Source organism: Scylla paramamosain, chromosome 31, assembly GCF_035594125.1.
Source record: "Scylla paramamosain isolate STU-SP2022 chromosome 31, ASM3559412v1, whole genome shotgun sequence".
In the NCBI taxonomy this organism is placed as follows: Eukaryota; Metazoa; Arthropoda; class Malacostraca; order Decapoda; family Portunidae; genus Scylla; species Scylla paramamosain.
In genome coordinates, this window is record NC_087181.1 from 16751847 (window position 1) to 16771499 (window position 19653).

The following is a 19653-nucleotide window of genomic DNA, read 5'->3' on the forward strand; positions in this document are numbered from 1 at the left end:
GAGAGAGAGAGAGAGAGAGAGAGAGAGAGAGAGAGAGAGAGAGAATGACAAAGTGACACCCTGACCAGTGACACACGCACGGATAAACACACATCGTCGCCACACAGGAGGGATGAGTCGCCCATTGTGCCGCGCGCCAGCCCACAGTAACCAAACAATTACGTGAATCTATGGGTCGGGGTGGAAAAAAAAAAACAAAATAGAGAGGCGCTAATGTTAGTGATATCGCGGCTCTAAGTCTTCCTGTTGTGTTGGAAAAATTCATATTTACTCGATCTGGCTGCATGTGGGACGCTCGGGGCAAGACAGTGGTTAGTTCGTGCAGTAAAGGCGGTGATTTGTTGGTTCAGGCCAGTGGTGAGAGCTTTATCACTAACGAGTCAGTTCTCAGCCAGCAGGAGGTATGAAAGCCACGCCCCTCAGGGAACGCTCGCCACGGGGGAACTGCCAGAGGGGCGGAGCTACAGCCCTACAACCCTTCCCATTGGTCCGTGGTGCAGTGTTCAGGCCCTTGATTGGTGGAGAGATGAAAATAGGCGTGGTTTTGGCTCCCTGTACCTGGTGATTGGTTACCTGCGAGGGGGAGCGGCCCCCGGGTGTGGCGAGGAAGGTACGGAACGAAAGGAGGACTCTAGTATCCTACGTAGCATTAACGTGCCCTGACTGACGCTCCCTCGGTGACCTCCAGGTGACCGCCACAGCACGGATGGACTATTAATTAGCACAGCAGGGGCCACGTCTGTCTCGCTGCACCGCCATAGCCAGGTAAGGTCACCGCGTCTCACCTGTGCCTCGCCTGCTGGCCGTGTCTTGAGGGACTATTGATCAGGCTCCAGCAGGCTGCCCCTCGCGCCTCCTTCACCTGCTCAGCCTCTGCAAGACCTGGGATGTGTGTGTGTCAAGACGGGCATGGGGAGAAATTTATGTCTAGGTTAGGTTAGTTTAGGTTGTGATGGATATATTCCGTCATGCTTGGGAAAAAAATTATCGCTGGGTAGGTTAGGTTAGGTTTTTGAGGTCAGGTCAGGTTAGGGTAGGTTAGCTTTGTGGTTAAGTTAAATTAGGATAAGTAGGTTAGGTTAGGTTAAGTAGGTTAGGTTACATTACGTTGCGTTAGGTTAGGTTTGTGGTTAAGTTAAATTAGGTACAGTAGGTTAGGTTAGGTTAGGTTTAAGCTAGGTTAGGTTTTGTGGTTAGTTTAGGTTTGTGGTTAGGTTAGGTTAGTTTTGTGGTTAAGTTAAATTAGATACAGTAGGTTTAGGTTAGGTTAGTTTTGTGGTTAGGTTTGCGGTGAACATCCCGTCAGCATGAAGGACAGATCGCTGGCTCGCTTCAAGGTGGGAATCAAAACACAGCGCAACAGAATCAAGGTTTTGCTGAAGTTAGATTCGGTTAGAGTTAGAAAGGCCCAGGTTAGGTTAGGTTTGATTAAATTGTATTAGGTTACGTCTGGTTAAGTTACGTTTCATTATGTTAGGTTTAATTAAGTTAGGTTACGTTTGGTCATGTTAGATTAGGTTTCATTATGCTAGGTTTGGTTAAGTTATGTCAGGTTAAGTGTAGTTATGTCAGGTTGGGTTAGGTTAGGTTAATTTAAGTCAGTGACGAGTTAGACAAAGACGAGTCACGCCACACTTAGTGACACATAAGATACGTGACACGAAGCAAGACTCGTGACAGAAGCAACAATGACACAGGTGAACTGACTGCATGAGAGAGAGAGAGAGAGAGAGAGAGAGAGAGAGAGAGAGAGAGAGAGAGAGCGAGAGAAGAGAGAGAGAGAGAGAGAGAGAGAGAGAGACTGTGTGTTCGCGCCTGCATGTGTGAAATATTTAGTGCAAGAATATTGAAACTGGCAGACAACAGAACGTGGAAAGACCAAGGGAGGATGGAAGGAAGGAAAGAGGAGGAAGGGAAGGAGATGGCAGAGGGAGACGAAGAGAGTGGGAGGAAAAGGGCGGAGGGAGACGAAGGGAATGGAAGGATGGAGGGAGACGAAGGGAATAGGAGGAATGGAAATAGGAGAGAAATGAAGGAAAAGATGTTAAATAATAGCAATTCTTAATCATTATATAAATTTACTTCTCACTTCTTCCTGTCCCCAACTTTTCCATCATAAATTTCCATGTAATTTTCCAGGGTTATCGTACACATGTTTGAAGGTATCGTATGTACATTTTAGAGCCGCTGAAACACGCTAGACAATATATTTAAACTCTTGCATAAACATTCGTATCTCGTAAGGACTGTTTTCAAAGGCCACAAAGATTACCATTTGGGTTTTTCATGTTTTTTTTTTTTTCTCTGTGGTGAAGCGAGATCCTTGTTAGACTATCACTGAAATCATGCACACACCCTTGAAAACTTTGGTAACGTCCACTAGAGCTGCCACAACAAGTCGAGTTTACACGAGAATAAAAATCAAGAGCCTGCAGTTTGAAACGTCGTTGAATCTTGTAAGAACTGTATTCAAAGGGCACAGAGATGCGTAGTCGGGTTTTCATTGGCCTTTTTCTTATTGACGATGTAGAAACCTTGTCAACCCTTTCACTGCTGTGGTTGTCTGCTGTTAACATTGAGATCATTGCAGTAAATGTTTGGACGGACGTAAGAAAAAAAAAAATAATGAGGTTAATTTAATCTTTGCTCGGCTGCAGAAGTACATATTGAAGAGAGCGAAATATATATATAAAAAAGTCTTTTAAAAGTTGTAGATAATAATGAGAAAGATTGACTATCAGTGAAAGAATTATAACTTTTCCTACCAATCGTGAAAACACCCTTGAAAAAATCGCAGTAACTTTCACTGCAGCCTGTTATAACAAGTCGAGACAAGACGCTTAATCTGATAATCCGTTCGGGGAAAAATGAGTAACGTAATATCTTCTTAATGCCCAGACCTTGCATCACTGGTCAGATTTCCCCGATAAGACAGGAAAGAAAGGGAAAATATATTCAGTAGCGTCTAATTTTGGATAATCCTTTTGGCCTTTTCCTGTAGGGACTGGCAACTGAATAGGCTTTTTTTTTCCTTTTTTTCTTTTATGAATTTCTGTAGCCATTGTCCGGTATCATTCTTACATAAAAAAAAAAGAAAAAGAAAAAGCCTATCTTACAATCCTTCAGTCACTTTTAGAATATCAAGCAAGTTAGAAATCACTACAAGTATGATAACACATCCCCGTATCCTGAAACGCTTTAGATTATCATAAGGACTAATTTATAAGGCTACAGAGACGACTTAATCTTCGCTTGGCTACAGAAGTACGAACTGAAGAGTGCGTAATAAAAAAAAAAAAGTTCTCACAGATGTTTTTCCCCACTGATGATGCAAAAACCTTAGTAACCCACCACAAGAACCACGAAAAACACTCCTGAGTCAGTATTTTGAAACCGCTTATTCACCACGACTATTCTCAAAGGCCACAGAGATGACTTCCCGGGTTCTCAAGAGTGTTTCTGTTGTAAGTAATGTAAAGAGCTTGTTAATTTGTCGCTAAACCGTAAAAACAACCTTAAAAACACGTGTAATTTGAAAGTGGTGGAGGTGCAGCTCAGAAGCATTTAGAATATGGTCCTTGAACTTCTATTACATCCAATGGAGCCGCTGAAACAAGTCGAGACGGTTCAGAATGTAATTGGTGTGTTCCTCGCGGCAAATATTCACAGTAACATGGTTCTGTAATGTACACTCGTCTTATAATTCTTTAGTCATCTGTAGAACATCACGTTGAGTTCAGATAATCTCACTGACACAATATAAAGGCATTGCTATTTACGGTTCAGAATACGATTGGTGTGTTCCTCGTAGCAAATATTCACAGTAACATGGAAACTCGTCTTTGATCGTCCGTAGAACATCAAGTCAAGTTCAAATAATCTTGCCAAAGAAATATAAAGGTATTGTTATCTATTGCATTAGTGTGGAGTATTCCCCGCTAAATTTAAAGAAAACGGCAAGTCAGTTGAGAACCATTACTCCATCACAGACACTCGCCTTGCATTAATTAAGAATAATTTTCATTGTTTGGATTTAATTGTAATAAAAAAGAAAGTTAGACATCCTATAATTTCTAAGACTATGATAAAACTATTCTTTTTTTACTTATTTTTTATTTATCTATTTAAAATTCCTTTGTAGCCTCTGTAATGATTATATCAGACCAAGTATAAATTACTGAACATACGGAAATTAATTTTTACACTTTTAGAACAATGACCATTTGTTTAAAGTCATCGGATAGGGATAAGAAAAGCGACGGGGTACTGGTGGTGGTGGTGGTGGTGGTGGTGGTGAGGGACGGGGCACTGGAGGGGTGGATGAAATAATTAGCTTAGAACAATAGTCATTAGTGAGAGAGAGAGAGAGAGAGAGAGAGAGAGAGAGAGAGAGAGAGAGAGAGAGAGAGAGAGAGAGAGAGAGAGAGAGGAGTAACACACCGTGGCGTTACGTTACGTTTTCCTGTAACGTAACACCTCTACGTAACAGCGAGAGGGAGGGAGGGGCAGGTAATGAAGAGAGAGAGAGAGAGAGAGAGAGAGAGAGAGAGAGAGAGAGAGAGAGAGAGAGAGAGAGAGAGAGAGAGAGAGAGAGAGAGAGAGAGAGAGATGCTTGAAATGAAGTATCTAAATCACACACACATGAAAAAAAAAAAAAATTCTTATCCTCCCCAAAAATTTATATATTGCATGTAAATAGAGAAAATTTACAATCGAACTTTATGAATATCCAACAATAAGCAAGGGAAGAATAGGGAATGGGGAACTTGAAAAGGACAAGAGTATGAATGAAAAGTTTCCGTTGAGCTGAAACTTAGAAATGAGCTGAGGTTTTGAAGAGGAAGTAAAGAGATGAGCGTCCGGGCGTCCCTTCAGGAGCTGCGTCCCTCGTGCGTGTCAGCCGGGCCTTGCTGTCTCCAGGTTTTGTTATCAAATGAATGTGAAAGGTAAGGAGTTCACGGTAGTTCAAAATACCAAAATACCATAATATTTTTTAGCATAGAAATTTTAATCTTCATATGCTTACCTCTTTCTTATGTTCTTACGCTTTTGATGTTAATAAATAAAAGGAAAAAGAAGCTTGTGATCATTTAAGGTATGTAAAAGAATAGTGATTTTTAATTGACAAGTGGCTCCTTAATTTGAAAAACAAACGAAAAAAAAAACATGATGAAATAAATACTCGTTTACAACCTTCTCTTACAATTACACTTTTTATAAACAGCATGATGAACGTTTTCCATTTATCTATTCATTTATTTATTTATTGGGTCTTTTTTATTATTTTTTTCGTAACCTTTTTTGAACTTGTTAACACGTAAAACAGCTACAACAAATAACTTCTCGTATAAAGGCGATGTCAGACCCACGTGTGTGCATCTTTACCTTCCATGATGACTACATTCACACAAATCCTTATTACGAGTCAAAATCTTCACTTCATTTGCACTTGATACTGTCTCACTAAAATTTAACGTAGTATTTCCCTTATCGTTTATTTTTTTAATACGTATCTATCCTATTTTTGTTCTGTATTCCATATTTTTGCGTAGATATTCAATATATTTATTTGTTATCTTTGTATCTGTAGTTGTAATTACCTAATGTTTTATAGCGCGAAATTTTTAGATAGGTATGATATTAGGTTAGGTTAGGTTTGGTTAGGTTAGGTTAGATTAGGTTAGGTTAGGTTTGGTTAGATTAGATTAGGTTAGGTTAGGTTAGGTTTGGTTAGATTAGGTTAGGTTAGGTTAGGTTAGGTTTGGTTAGATTAGGTTAGGTTAGGTTAGGTTAAGTTTGGTTAGGTTAGGTTAGGTTTGGTTTGGTTAGGTTAGGTTAGGTTAGGTTTGGTTAGATTAGGTTAGGTTAGTTTAAGTTTGGTTAGGTTAGGTTAGGTTAGGTTTAGTTAGATTAGGTTAGGTTAGGTTTGGTTAGGTTAGGTTAAGTTTGGTTAGGTTAGGTTAGGTTAAGTTAGGTTTAGTTAGATTAGGTTAGGTTTGGTTAGGTTAGGTTAGGTTAAGTTTGGTTAGGTTAGGTTAGGTTAGGTTTAGTTATATTAGGTTAGGTTAGGTTAGGTTAGGTTAGGTTAGGTTAAGTTTGGTTAGGTTAGGTTAGGTTAGGTTTGGTTAGATTAGGTTAGGTTAGGTTTGGTTAGGTTAGGTTAGGTTAAGTTTGGTTAGGTTAGGTTAGGTTAGGTTTGGTTAGATTAGGTTAGGTTAGGTTTGGTTAGGTTAGGTTAGGTTAGGTTAGGTTAAGTTTGGTTAGGTTAGGTTTGGTTTTGTTAGGTTAGTTTAGGTTAGGTTAAATTAGATTAGGTTAGGTTAGGTTAGGTTTAGTTAGGTTAGGTTAGATTACCGTCAGAAAGAGGGAGAGGAAAAGAGAGGGAAGAAACAATATAGAAGAAAAGGAAGGAACAGAGAGAGAGAGAGAGAGAGAGAGAGAGAGAGAGAGAGAGAGAGAGAGAGAGAGAGAGAGAGAGAGAGAGGTGAGGGTGGGGGTGAGTAAGGGCGGTAAGGAGGGGTGAGGCAGTATCAGGTGACCCACGCTGGCCAGGTGACGGTGTGTTGAGTCTACCTGTCTGTACTTCCGTCCTAATGAACCCCTGGGAGCCGCCCCGTGTTCATTACTCATCACCGACTCACTGCCTCACTCATCCTTACTCATCACCCTTATTCATTGTTTTAATATTCATTCATTCATCATTACTGTCTTTTTTTTAATTAACGTATTACTTATCGTGTTCATTATTCGTCATTCTTACTCATCTCTGCCCTTCTTCCCGATTTGTTCACTTTTCCTTACTTCTTAGCGTTCATTTACTCACCACTGTTGCTGCTCTCTATGTTAATTCCAATCCATCACTCATTCATTCATTCATCTTTACTCGTCATCTTTTCAATCATTCTTGCTCAGCGTCTCACTACTTATTCATGATTATGCACGGTCTAATATTCATTTACTCATCAACGTTGCTTATTTCTGCATTCATTCTTATTCATTCTTCTTATTCATGTTCAATAATTCTCTCTCTCTCTCTCTCTCTCTCTCTCTCTCTCTCTCTCTCTCTCTCTCTCTCTCTCTCTCTCTCTCTCTCTCTCTCTCTCTAATTACCAACATTACCATCAACATCACCATTATTCGCGCAATTCCTGTTAAATAATAATAATTCTTCATCATTATATACATTTACTTCTCACTTCCTCCTGTCCCCAACATTTCCATTATAAATTTCCATATAATTTTCCAGGGTTATCGTACACATGTTTGAAAGTATCGCATGTACATTTTTAGAGAAGCCGCTGAACACGCTAAGATAGTGAATTATGCTACAGAACTATTTATTAGTAGTCATCACTTCTTATTGTTTTATTTCTTATCTCTATTTATTCATTTATTTATCTGTTTGTTCATTTAGGATTACAATATGAGTACTTAAAAGCGTCGTACGTTTTGAAGAGTTATTGAATACTGGAAAGAAGAACGGCGGATCAGAATGTATTGTGTGCTTAGAATGATTTAACTGTCAATATTTGCTTATTTTTCAATTACACCTTCTAAATATTTGAAAACATCGTACGAGAATGATAAATAGTTGATCAAAATACATGTAGAAAAATTTTATTATTAATTTTTGGTACATTATTTTAGCGTTACCGTATAAATATATGAAATTACCTTATGTTTTAGAAAGCTATGTAAATACGAAAAAGAGAAACAGTGAATTAAAATACATGTAGAAAGTTTTTATTATTAATTTTCATATATTTCATGGTTACCGTATAAAGACTTGAAAATATCGTACGTTTTGGATGAATTATCGAACGCTAGAAAGAGACGCTGAATTAAAAATGTATATATAAAACTTCTAATTTTACTTTCACATATGTCATACTAATATTATCATCATCATCCTTTGACCCTTATTATCAGCGGTGCCACGTATGTCCGTCTGTCTGTGTATCTGTCCGTGTGTCTGTATGTGTCCTTTTGCACTGCTCTTTTTCATCTATTCATGAAGCCACATTGCATTCAGCGCTGAGAGATTATGCATGAAGGGCGCTGCGGGGTGTAAAGGAATCGGAGACCTTGGTGGTGACAAAGAAGCTGAGGAGAGGGATAGTGATGATGATGATGATGAAAAGGAGGAGGAGAAGGAGGTGTACGTTTAGCAGATACATAGATAACATTTACTTTGCTGGTAGTGCAGTTTGATCACATTTCATATATAACTTCTAACTGAATATACGAAGAAGTGAATAGATATATTGATAGATGGATAGATTGGTAGGTAAACTGTTTGGTAGATAGACTGATAGATAGGTAGGTAGACAGATAGACAAAATAGACAAACAACAGCTTAATATTTATTTTACGCCAGTATTTTTATTGATTTGTTAATTTATTTATTTATATATTTATTTACCTGTCTATCTATTCATTAATCTATCTATATAATAACTTACCTATCTGCTAATCTATCTATTTATCTATCTATCTATCTATTTATCTATCTATCTGTGTATCTATCTATCCATCCATTTATCGATCTATTTATCTATCTATATGATAAACTACCTACCTATTTGCTTATCTTTTCATTCATCCGATGATCCGTCTATTTATCCAATAACCTACCTGTTTGCTGATCTAACTATCTGTCTTTTTATTTAGCTACCAATCTACCTGTCTATGTATACCTTCGTACATATTCATTTCTTTTCGGATCGCGTGGGCAGGTTTAGTCATCTCATCGTACTCTCTGTCTTGCCTGTTACTCGCAACGAGGCTTCTTCTGCATAAGAGGCTTCACTTAGAGAGTGTATTGTTATTATTACACACTCAGTCACATACACACACACACACTCTCTCTCTCTCTCTCTCTCTCTCTCTCTCTCTCTCTCTCTCTCTCTCTCTCTCTCTCTCTCTCTCTCTCTCTCTCTGTCTGTCTCTTCTGTTCACCCTCACTAATACAAGAGTTAGCTAGTACCTTCATTCTTTCCTTCCTTTCACTGGTAAACTCTGGAGCTTTCTATCTGTTTTAGTTTTATTTATTTTTTATAGTTAACTTCATTGCCTTTTTTACCTTCCTACGAATGCATCTCGAAAACTAAATTGAAATGACCTAACCTATCTGAAACTAATTTAAACTGGTTCTTCTGGGGGAGTGGTAATGGAATAAGCTATTTTTTTATATTTTTTTATTCTGTTCTTTTCTTTTCCTATTCTTTTTGTCACTGGCCACCTTCTCGCATTCATAAAACTACGATAACAACGGTAATAGAGAAAAACACAGAAGTTACTCATGTTTTTGTTTATTCATACTATTTATTTGTCTATTCTTTCCACCTTTTTTATTTTTTCATTTCATCTATTTATTATTTTTGACACCTTTTCAGCCAGTGGGAATTTAAGTGGCGCCAAGCCTATAGATTACAGATTAGAGTTCAGGTGTTTATTTTCCTGAGTAGTCTATCACATTACGGGCTTCCTTCCTTCCTCACAGACACCTAGGGAAGCCCATGCACAGTGGGAGACTCTGGTCCATCACGCTGTCTGCCTTACCATAGTAATATCGCCACGGGGGGACACGCGAACATGGTAACACTGACACTGGATGATGCTTACCCGCTGATTGGTTGAAATATTTACGTTTTCTTTTCAAAATGTACTTTATAATGACTTGTACTTCCATTTAAAAAGAGATGTAAGTTAAAAGAGTATCTGGTAGAGGTCTTTATGTGGTATAAGAGATATAACAAGGGTGACGTAAACAAAATCCTCACGGAAATCAGGATAGGGCAAGAAATTATGGGTTCAAGTTTGATAAAGTTGGATTAGAAAAAAAAAAAAAAAAAGATAGGAAAAAAATGGTTCTCAAATAGACTGTTAGATCAATGGAGACTCAGTAATCAGGTTGTTAGTGCCGGGTCATTAGGGAGCTTTAAAAGATTAGGGAAATTTATGGGTGAGGATGACAGGAGGAAATATGTAGGAAATATTTCATACAGGGACTGCCACGTGTAGGTCTGACGGTTTCTTGCAGCTTTCCTCGTTTCCTTATGTCCTTATCTTGGTACCCGCTTTCATGTTTATATGCGACCGTGTTCTTGTAGCGCTGTAACTTTAAGTCAAATACACAATCTTTTTTCTCTGATTTGAATGATTATCGTCAGCAGGTTTAGTTGCGTTTCTTGTGCATTTCATCTGTTCATACTAACACTCATTCATTTCACTCTTCATAACGTCCATCACCTTTCAAGAGGATGGAATTTCTTATTATATTATTAAGCTATTATCGTACTCGCTGTAAAATAAAGATTGGGCAAGGTGTGAATGTTTAGGTAAAATGCTGATTCGTTGTGTGCTCTCTCTCTCTCTCTCTCTCTCTCTCTCTCTCTCTCTGACACATGGTTCCTAAGGTGTGTTTCGTGCATACGTGTTGCCTTGTGATAGCCTGCGTCTAGAAAGGCCCCTGAACTTCCGCCTATTCCTGAGCGGACTAGAAATTGTGGACCGCTAGCGTACAGTCACGGTCACAAGTTGTGTCCTGCTTCGTTGCTATGATGAAACGTAACTAATTCAGGTTCCTCTCCTACCCTCCCCTCGCTGGCACCTCGCACTCTTCTCACGACGCACTGTTGTTCAAACCTTCGAGTCTGAGCTGGTTACGACTCACCATGGCGACCAGGCAGAATACAGCTTATAACCGCAACTCCCTCACTCCCTCCCTCCCTCCCTCACTCTTCACACGCATCCCCTTCCCTTCACCCCCCGACCGCCACGGCTTCTCTCGGCGTGATGAAACTGTCTGGTACAACTGTTGGGTATAAATAATAACACATCTTTGAGTAATCGAGTGTTGCAAATCTTTTAGTGTTTGTGCATCTTCGTTTTGTAAAATGATTTAGAGCAGGGGAAATGATGTAGAAATTGTCATGCTGGCGTTAACTAGCAAAGGGTTATTTGTTTATTTATTTATTGTTTGTTTGTTTGTGAATGTTTGTGTGTCAGGGAGACCAATATAGGACAAAAAATAATAAAAAAGTAAAGTGAAAATGCAATGGAATAAATAAAATGAAATAAACACTTTGATAAATAAGATTAATAAGAAAAGAAAAAAAAACAAAGCTTGCTCACAATGTCATCCCTGAAAAAAAAAAAAAAGGCAAGGCAGTCTTCATTCTCCCATTCGAAAACAGTTCGTCCCACGCTGGTCATTATTATACAAACAAACAAACAAACAAACAAAAGAACTCACCCAACCACCATTGAGAACCAACACAACGCCCCCTGCCCTTTCCACCACGCCCCGCCCAAGCACCCTGTTGGACTTTCCCCTAAAAATATCTTTGATTATCTCATTAATTTTCATCTCCTGAGGCCACTCCTTGAAACATTCCCCACACATGCCCCCGTTACCCTCACTTTGCCTTAGAATACCCTGTCTGTTTCTTCTTCTTCTTCTTCTTCTTCTTCTTCTTTTCGTTCTCGTTCTTCTTGTTCTTGTTCTCCTAGTTCTTCTTCTTTTAGGTCTTGTTCTTATTTTTGCTCTCTCTCTCTCTCTCTCTCTCTCTCTCTCTCTCTCTCTCTCTCTCTCTCTCTCTCTCTCTCTCTCTCTCTCTCTCTCTCTCTCTCTCTCTCTCTCTCTCTCTCTCTCTCTCTCTCTCTCTCTCTCTCTCTCTCTCTCTCTCTCTCTCTCTCGTGACGCAGGTAGACTAAAATAAGCTTCTCACTGCTGGTGGTGTGTTACAGATGGTGTTTGTGTTAATATATTGTGTTAGCATATGTTGTGTTCTCCACGACTCAGCAAAGGATAACTGGAAACCTTCTAAAGTATAAATGGTTTATATCTTGTATGAGAGAGTTGTAGTTTAATTAATATAGTTCAATGATTTTAAGTTGTCTGATTCGAAGATATTTATGTTTTAAAACTAAAAAGAAAAATGAGTCTTCTTAATTAGAAACTGTTCAATACAAAACGTGAAAAAAAAGTAGTGATGACATTTTTATAATTTTAAGTTAAATCTTAGTGGAAATGTTTGACGTTTAAAGAGAGAGAACAATGAGTGACAAACAAACACCTAAGCGCAAAAACAATGATATGTAAGCAAAGAAGATCAATATGACAAAATAAGTTAACATGAAAAACATAAAGAAGACACCCTTAACAATAAGGCGAAACATAGAAAACGTATGTAGCAAAACGAAAATGCGCATTCACAAAAGAAGAAAGAAAATAAATAAGAAAGATAGATAGATAGGTCGATAGATAAATAAGAAGAAAGAAAGATAGACGGAAAGATAAATGGGTAGAGAGAAAGAAAGAAAGAAAGAAAGAAAGAAAGAAAAAGTTTTGTTTAACTTCTTCAAAACACACCATTACAAAACTATACTCAACATTACGTAATCTCCTGTATGGTGATAAGGTGGATAAGAAAAGAGCGAGGAAGAGAGTGAGAAAAAAAAATGATTGAAGGCTTCTCGAAAACAGAAAAACATCTTGCACGTGGGAGAAGCGATTGAAGCCTTGTGTGTGTATGTGTGTGTGTGTGTCCCTGGCTTCACTTCCCTCGATCTTTGCCTTGTTATTGACTTCCAGAGAGAGAGAGAGAGAGAGAGAGAGAGAGAGAGAGAGAGAGAGAGAGAGAGAGAGAGAGAGAGAGAGAGAGAGATCGCTATACCACATCTGAGCAAGAGAGAGAGAGAAACAAGGCAAGGAAAGGCAGCAAACAAGCCCCTCCCAGTTCCTCCTCACCAACCAATCACGTACCGTTCCACTTGTTTCTCACGCACGCAGCAGCCAATCAGCGCGTCCCCTTGGCCATCGATCTGTCCCAGGAGAGGAGAAGACAAACGCGGACTCCCAATCATAATGTTTAGGGAATAATTGCTTGTCCAATCAACTTATTGTACCTGCGAGTGAAAAGGTAGCTAGGGGACAGGTGTCAGGGGGCTGGTAATCAGTGGTTTCTGGTGTACAAAGGAGGAAGACTTTGAGATGCAAGATGTCGAGATTGCTTCATTTTACCTGTCAACTCTTGAGGGCTTCCGGCAGGTGTGTGTGTGTGTGTGTGTGTGTGTGTGTGTGTGTGTGTGTGTGTGTGTGTGTGTGTGTGTGATGTTGTTTTCGTAGCTATATGTACGTATATTTCTTCAGTTTCTCCTTTTGTTTATTAGAGACATTAGGTTTGGTAAGGAAAGGTTTGGTTAGATGAAGTTTGGTTAGATTAGGTAAGGTTTGGTTAGCTAAGATTATTTATATTAGGTTAGGTTTGATTAGGTATGTTTAGGTGAGGTTAGGTTGATTTAGGATAGGTTAGGTTAGGTTAGGTTAGGTGAGGTTAACCTAGATTACAGTTTTCGTTATTAATACCTCTTTTTCTAGGCTCTATTCTAGATTACTTACTCTTTTTCCGGGGTGCGGGGGGAGGAGGAAGATGTAGTTTGTGAAATCTCTCTCTTTGTGTGTGTGTGTGTGTGTGTGTGTCTGTGTGTGATGGCGTGTCACTGAGGGGCGGCGTGTGTTGTGCCAGCAGGTGAAGAAGCAGAAAGAAGCAGACAGCGCGGGACTGCCTGCCGACACCATGGACGGCTGCTACATCCCAAACAACCCCGCCTACACGGACTGCTGGCGGCCGCTGTCCCCTACGTGTGGGCAGGCGCCGATACTTACGCCCCTCAAACCCTTGGCGGCACAGAGTCCTCCTTTGCACCCTCCCCCGGCGTACCCTCCTCCCCGATCGCCGCTGCCGCCCACCACCACCGCCACTACGGATGAGTTACTCCCCGCCAGGATGCCACCGGACCCGAACTCAGAGGTTTTGTACCCGGACAGCCTACAGACGCATTCCAGTCTGGTCCCGACTTCCTTTCCGCCGCTCTTCGACCTGGAGCCACTGCCAAACTTCGTCACCTTGTCCCCACATGCGCCCTACAAGTAAGGTGGCCCCCTGCAGATCCCCCGGCGCTGTAGAACCATCCTGTAGAACCACTGAGGAAGCTGTAGTGACTTGCAGTGAGCTACGGACTGACTGACAACAAGTGCCTAAATTTTCTGAACCGCAGTAGTCTTGTAGCTCGGATGAAGACTCCCTTTCGTCGCGCCGGTAATGAAGCAGCTGTAGCAGTGGTGCGGCGGGGCTTGTGGTACTGAAGGTGGCATTTCTAGAGGTATTCTTGGGTATTTGACGCTTGTAGAATTTGTAGGAGTGTAGTTAAGTGGCTTTTGTATCATGGGCTGTGCGGGTTGTCAACACTGCCTCTGGTTCACAGGTAGCGGTTGTAGCAGTGAAGGGTTAAGGTTGTAGCGTTTACTCTCTCGCTTGTAGAACTCTTTGGTTGTAGAAATTAAGTCGCTTGTTCTGAGGTGGTGGTTGTAGCAGCGAGGGTTGTTGAGTTTAGGTTATTGAGTCTCTGGCCTCTTGAACTCTTAAATCGTAGAAATGAACCCCTTCTCTCACCTCACCAGCGTTGCAAGTCATGAAAACAACGCTTCCTTTTCTGAAACCACGTGGAAATGTTTTGTATCTCCTGCTTCGAAGCTTCAGGAGTTTGAATCTTGTCGTGAAGCTGAACAGAACCCCTTGAGAACCACTAACAGCACCGTCTACAAACACCAGTCTGCTGCCTCTCCTGTAGCCACCAGCAGCCACTAACACCTGCCCGTAGCGGCGTGCAAGCTTCATTACCTCACCTGTAGTAATTAGTCATTTGGAAATCGCTTTATATTTCAACAGCGGCCTTGATTAATTTATACTTTGCATTTCAGGTGATGTAATATTTAGGTGAAAGGAGTGATTTTTTTTTTATGTATGTATGTAGTTTTTGTATAGAGGTTGTTATTGTGTGTGTGTGTGTGTGTGTGTGTGTGTGTGTGTATTTGCTTAGTTACGGCAAAAAAGATCCTAAGCTGTACACTTGTATGGTCTTGTTCCTGTACTATATTTATCCTGTGTGTGTGTGTGTGTGTGTGTGTGTGTGTGTGTGTGTGTGTGATATCCCGGTTTTCGTCAGATCAGTGAGGTTAAGCCACGGTGGGTTTGGTTAGTACTTAGATGAGTGACCGCTGTATTATTATTGTGTGTGTGTGTGTGTGTGTGTGTGTGTGTGTGTGTGTGTGTGTGTGATGAGTCTCCCCTCCCCCCCAGCAGGGAGGCGAGCGGCATGCTGGGCAAGGAGAAGGGTGACCACATGGCTGACGTCCTGCTGTCCCTCAAGCACGCCGTGGTTCACCCGCACCAGGTGGGTGACTCCCCGCCCCCCGTCCCCCTCACGCCTCCCATGCCCTCCACCCACACCCCCCTGCCCCTCACTCACACTCCCTTCCCCCCGACACACACGCCACTCCCGCCATTCCACCCCCCTCCCCCATACTCCCCATCCTCCTTCCCCTACCCACACACCCCGACATACCTCCCCCTCGCCCCCCTCTCCGCCCCCTCCCCTCCCCCAGACACTGCCATCACTGAGCCAATCCTCCCCCTGCCGACCATCTCACCCCCCAGCACCCATATCCACCCCTCCACGCCCCTCGAGGAACCAGTCTCTTTACCAGACGCCATGGGTGGGGCCTCCTCCCCTCCCCACACCTCAGAGCCTTCCTCTCTCGGGGGCGCCACCTTGTCTTTCGGGGGGAGCCTCGGGGGCGGCCTCGGCTCCCTCACGAGCAGCTTGGGTTCCCTGGGTGGCCCTCTGCCCTCTATGGGAGCCCCGGGTAATTCTAGTCCCATCAACAACTTGAGCGGGTCGCTGGGAGGGCCGCTCCTTCCTCCACCGCCCCCGATGTCGCCCTACGCGTACCAGCAGCCCCAGGTAAGGTGGTGGCGAACAGTGAGCCGCCCACCAGCTCGCCCCTGTAGCCCCGCCTGTACCGGAGATAATCCCTGTCTTCCCTCCTCTGCCAGTACACTCGCCAGGAATTTAAGAAGTTTTTTGTAGCGATGCGAGAACGTGTGTGTGTGTGTGGGGGGGGGGAGGGGGAAAGTATCAACACACATTCCTTCTTGAATAACTACAGTCCCATTCATGTTCACGTAATATTCTCTCTCTCTCTCTCTCTCTCTCTCTCTCTCTCTCTCTCTCTCTCTCTCTCTCTCTCTCTCTCTCTCTCTCTCTCTCTCTCTCTAAGTATTTTCTAACAGCTAGATCGTCTGTGTTTATGGTCCGTGGCACTCAATACTCTTACCTTTGACTGATGTAGTTCCCTTTCAACTTAATGGACTGTGTGATGCAAGACGAGAATGATATAGAAAGACACCACAGATGACTAAAGGAGTGCTCGTTTAGCTAAAATCATCAAGTGTCTGTAGGTATGAGTGTTAATTTAGCTCCGTCCCTGAAAGTTTTAGTCCCACCCGTGTCAAAATAAGGAGTTTAAAGTATGTTATTGTTGTCTCGTTCAGTAAATGAGTGGAAAAGGAGAGAGTGGAGCTTAAAAGAAATATACGTGATAATACTGGAAAAAAAAACATTATAGCATTTTCATCTGAGGGTTAGGTTAGGTTAGGTTACGTTAGGTTAGGTTAGGTTAGGTTAGGTTAGGTTAGACTTAGGTTAGGTTAGGTTAAGTTAGGTTAGGTTAGGTTAGGTTAGACTTAGGTTAGGTTAGGTTAGGTTAGGTTAGGTTAAGTTAGGTTAGATTAAGTTAGGTTAAGTAAGGTTAGGTTAGGTTAGGTTAGGTTAAGTTAGGTTAAGTTAGGTTAGGTTAGGTTAGGTTAGGTTAGGTTAAGTTAGGTTAGATTAAGTTAGGTTAAGTAAGGTTAGGTTAGGTTAGACTTAGCTTCAGCACATTAATTTCACCGCTGATGTACGTGATAACATTGAAAATATCATTAGCACTTTCATCTGAAGGCTAGGTTAGGTTAGGCTTAGACTCATTTACTTCACTAATTACACTACGGATCCCTTCATTGTGTAGATCACGATTTAAAAATGCGTCATATTTTCGCTCATTGTCTGGAAATTAATAGGATAAAGTTATTTCCACAACACCACATACGTTCTCCTGGCGCTACAAAGGACACCCAGTACATACAGTCACTACCTTCCTTGTTCCTCCACGGCCGCTGTACGGTAGCTCCTGCCCTGGCACGCCCCGTCAGGTGCTGCCAAGGATCTCCCAGTAGCTGCCTAATAGCAATAGAGGGACAGTCCTTATATAGAAACGTATTAAAGTTGAATATTTTTTTCTTTACCTATTTGCTCTGCCCATCGACTGTCTTTGCTCGCATTAGCAGTAAGAATGAGTCTTGTACACCGATTTGTTAATTATCTTGTACAGACGTTGAGGTATATTGAGTATCGGCTTTTATATAACAAGTAAATTGATCAGACAGGTAAGTGCGAAAGGTGGCAAAGAAATAAGCTGAAGTACTATAATTTCCATACATTTCAGCTTCAGATCTACGTCTCTGTTAAAACAAAACAAATAATAGAGAGATTAATAAATACACAAAAAAAAAAAATACATAAATAGATACAAATTAATGAAAGAGAGACCTGTATTTGAAATGTTAGAGAATATACAGTACTATTTTCAGACTAAATTCTCATTCCACCTTTCCACTCATTTGCCTATCTAGTTTCCATCCACCACACTAGTACTGAACATAAGGATGACTTCAGCATCTAGCAGAAACAGAACCATCTTTGCCAGTAGGAGTGAAGCACGTGCGTCTGTACCAATCAGGTGTTCAGGGATAAGTAACGCCACACCTGTCACCTGTGAGTCACCAGCGCAGGACCCCAGACTGCCTGTAATCACGCTCTGTAATTTGTATAACGCTTAATTAATAGCTCTAGATCACCTGAGGCATTAAAGGCTTCGAATTAAGTAGTTGTGGCGGTTAAGTAGTAAATCTTCCTGAGCTTTGAGATTTGCTAGTAAATTTAGAGTATTCTACATGTAAGAAAACTATAAAAAAATCCAATTGCCACTGACGTAATTAACACAAAAAATTGCTTTTCTAACTAATAAACTAACTGATATACTGATTTGCTTTTTTTTTTAGACTTAGCGCGATATATAACAACCAACTCACTAACTTTTTTTCATCTTAAATAACTAATGGACTAACTAAACTAACAATCAGAGCAATTAACTAACTAACAAACCAACTCAGCTAACCTAACTAAAGTAACGCAACAATAATTAACCAACTAACACAACGCAGCCCTACTAACTTAACGCGGCCAAACAAACAAACAAACAAACAAAGCAAGCGAGAAACCGAACAAAACACTAAATAAAACCCAACTTTTAAACACGTAGGGGAAAAAAAAAAAAAAAAAACTGTACCAAATCCTAATATTCCTCCACCCACGCCCACGCCAGACCTTACCGAGTATGATGGGCGGCATGGGCGGCGGCGGGTGTTACTCCAGCGCGGGCTACCAGGAGACACCCACCGCCTACTCGTCCCCCGCACCCCCGCCCCATGTGTTCCCTGCCATGAGTGTAAACGTATCTATGAACATGACAATGGGGGTGTCCAACGTAAACATGGGCTACTCTCCTGACCAGTCGCTGCAGCACCAGGTGAGTGAGTGTGTATGTGTGTGTGTGTGTGTGTGTGTGTGTGTGTGGAGGGACAGTGGATGCAGTTGTGGATGTGGGTGTATGGAGAGTAAGTGGGGGGGAAGGGGGAATGGGAGTTTGTGTATGGGAGGAAGGGAGAAGGGGAGATTGTGTGTGTGGATGTAAGCTGTTGTCTGTCTATTTATCTGTCTATCTGTTCATGTGTCTTTCTATCTATCTATCTATCTGTCTATCTGTTCATGTGTCTTTTTATCTATCTATCTATCTGTCTATCTGTTCAGGTGTCTTTCTATCTATCTATCTATCTGTCTATCTGTTCATGTGTCTTTCTATCTGTCTATCTATATATCTGTTTATCTTTGTGTGTGTGTGTGTTTCTCTATTTCTCCTGGTGTTGTGTTTGTGTTTTTGTGTGTTTTTTTTTTTGTGTGTGTTCGTCTCTCTCTCTCTCTCTCTCTCTCTCTCTCTCTCTTTCTCTCTCTCTCTGTGTTTCTCTGTTTCTGTCTGCCTGTCTATCTCTGTCTGTGTATCTTCCCTACCATCGTTCCCTTCCGCATCTCTATTTTTTTTTTTCCTCTCCTTTCATTTCTTCTTTCAGTCTTTATTTTATACCTCCAATTCTCTCTCTTCTCTCTATTTCTTCCCCCCTTAATGTCCCTTCTTCCTTCCCTCTCTAGTGGTCCACCAGCTGCGCGGGGCCCCAGGGGGTCGTCACTGTCCCCTGTTGGCGGCGTCAGCTACCCCCCAGCACTCCGCTCCCCCCAGGCCTGGTCAGTCCCCTCCCCATGTCTTACAGGTGAGTGGTACAAGTCTTCTCTACACGACAGCTTGCTTGAGAGTGATGAGTGGTGTTCAGTGTATCTGAGGCTTGCATTCCGAACCCTTTCTTCATGTAAGAGGAGCTCGTGCCTAGGACAAACAAAAATAAGTAAATGAAATAAATAAATGAATGAATGAATGAATAAAAGAAGCCACAATGAAAGCCCCAATCCTTGTAGAGTACATAAAAAAAAAGATCGTTCGAAGTTTGTAGTCTCTCTTTGTAGTCATAGGCTCACCTTGCACTCTCCTCCGTCTCCTCAGCGGGGCGTGCAACCAGAGCTACAGTGTCGGCACGT

The 19653-nt window shown here is 41.5% G+C and overlaps 1 protein-coding gene across 4 annotated transcripts in view; it reads left to right on the forward strand.

Moving 5' to 3' along the window:
* LOC135088739 (protein glass-like) overlaps window positions 1-19653 on the forward strand; it is a 23155-nt gene continuing 3502 nt past the window's right edge. Inside the window, exons 1-6 of one of the 4 annotated variants that reach the window (XM_063983725.1) lie at window positions 1-765; window positions 13536-13936; window positions 15147-15810; window positions 18332-18535; window positions 19213-19331; window positions 19619-19653. The exon at window positions 19619-19653 is cut by the window's right edge and continues 207 nt beyond it. In XM_063983725.1, the coding sequence (XP_063839795.1) occupies window positions 13584-13936; window positions 15147-15810; window positions 18332-18535; window positions 19213-19331; window positions 19619-19653 (1375 nt within the window). In that variant the 5' untranslated portion in view covers window positions 1-765; window positions 13536-13583. The remainder of the gene's footprint in view (window positions 766-13535; window positions 13937-15146; window positions 15811-18331; window positions 18536-19212; window positions 19332-19618) is intronic. The other 3 variants (XM_063983726.1, XM_063983727.1, XM_063983728.1) reach the window with 3 other exon arrangements.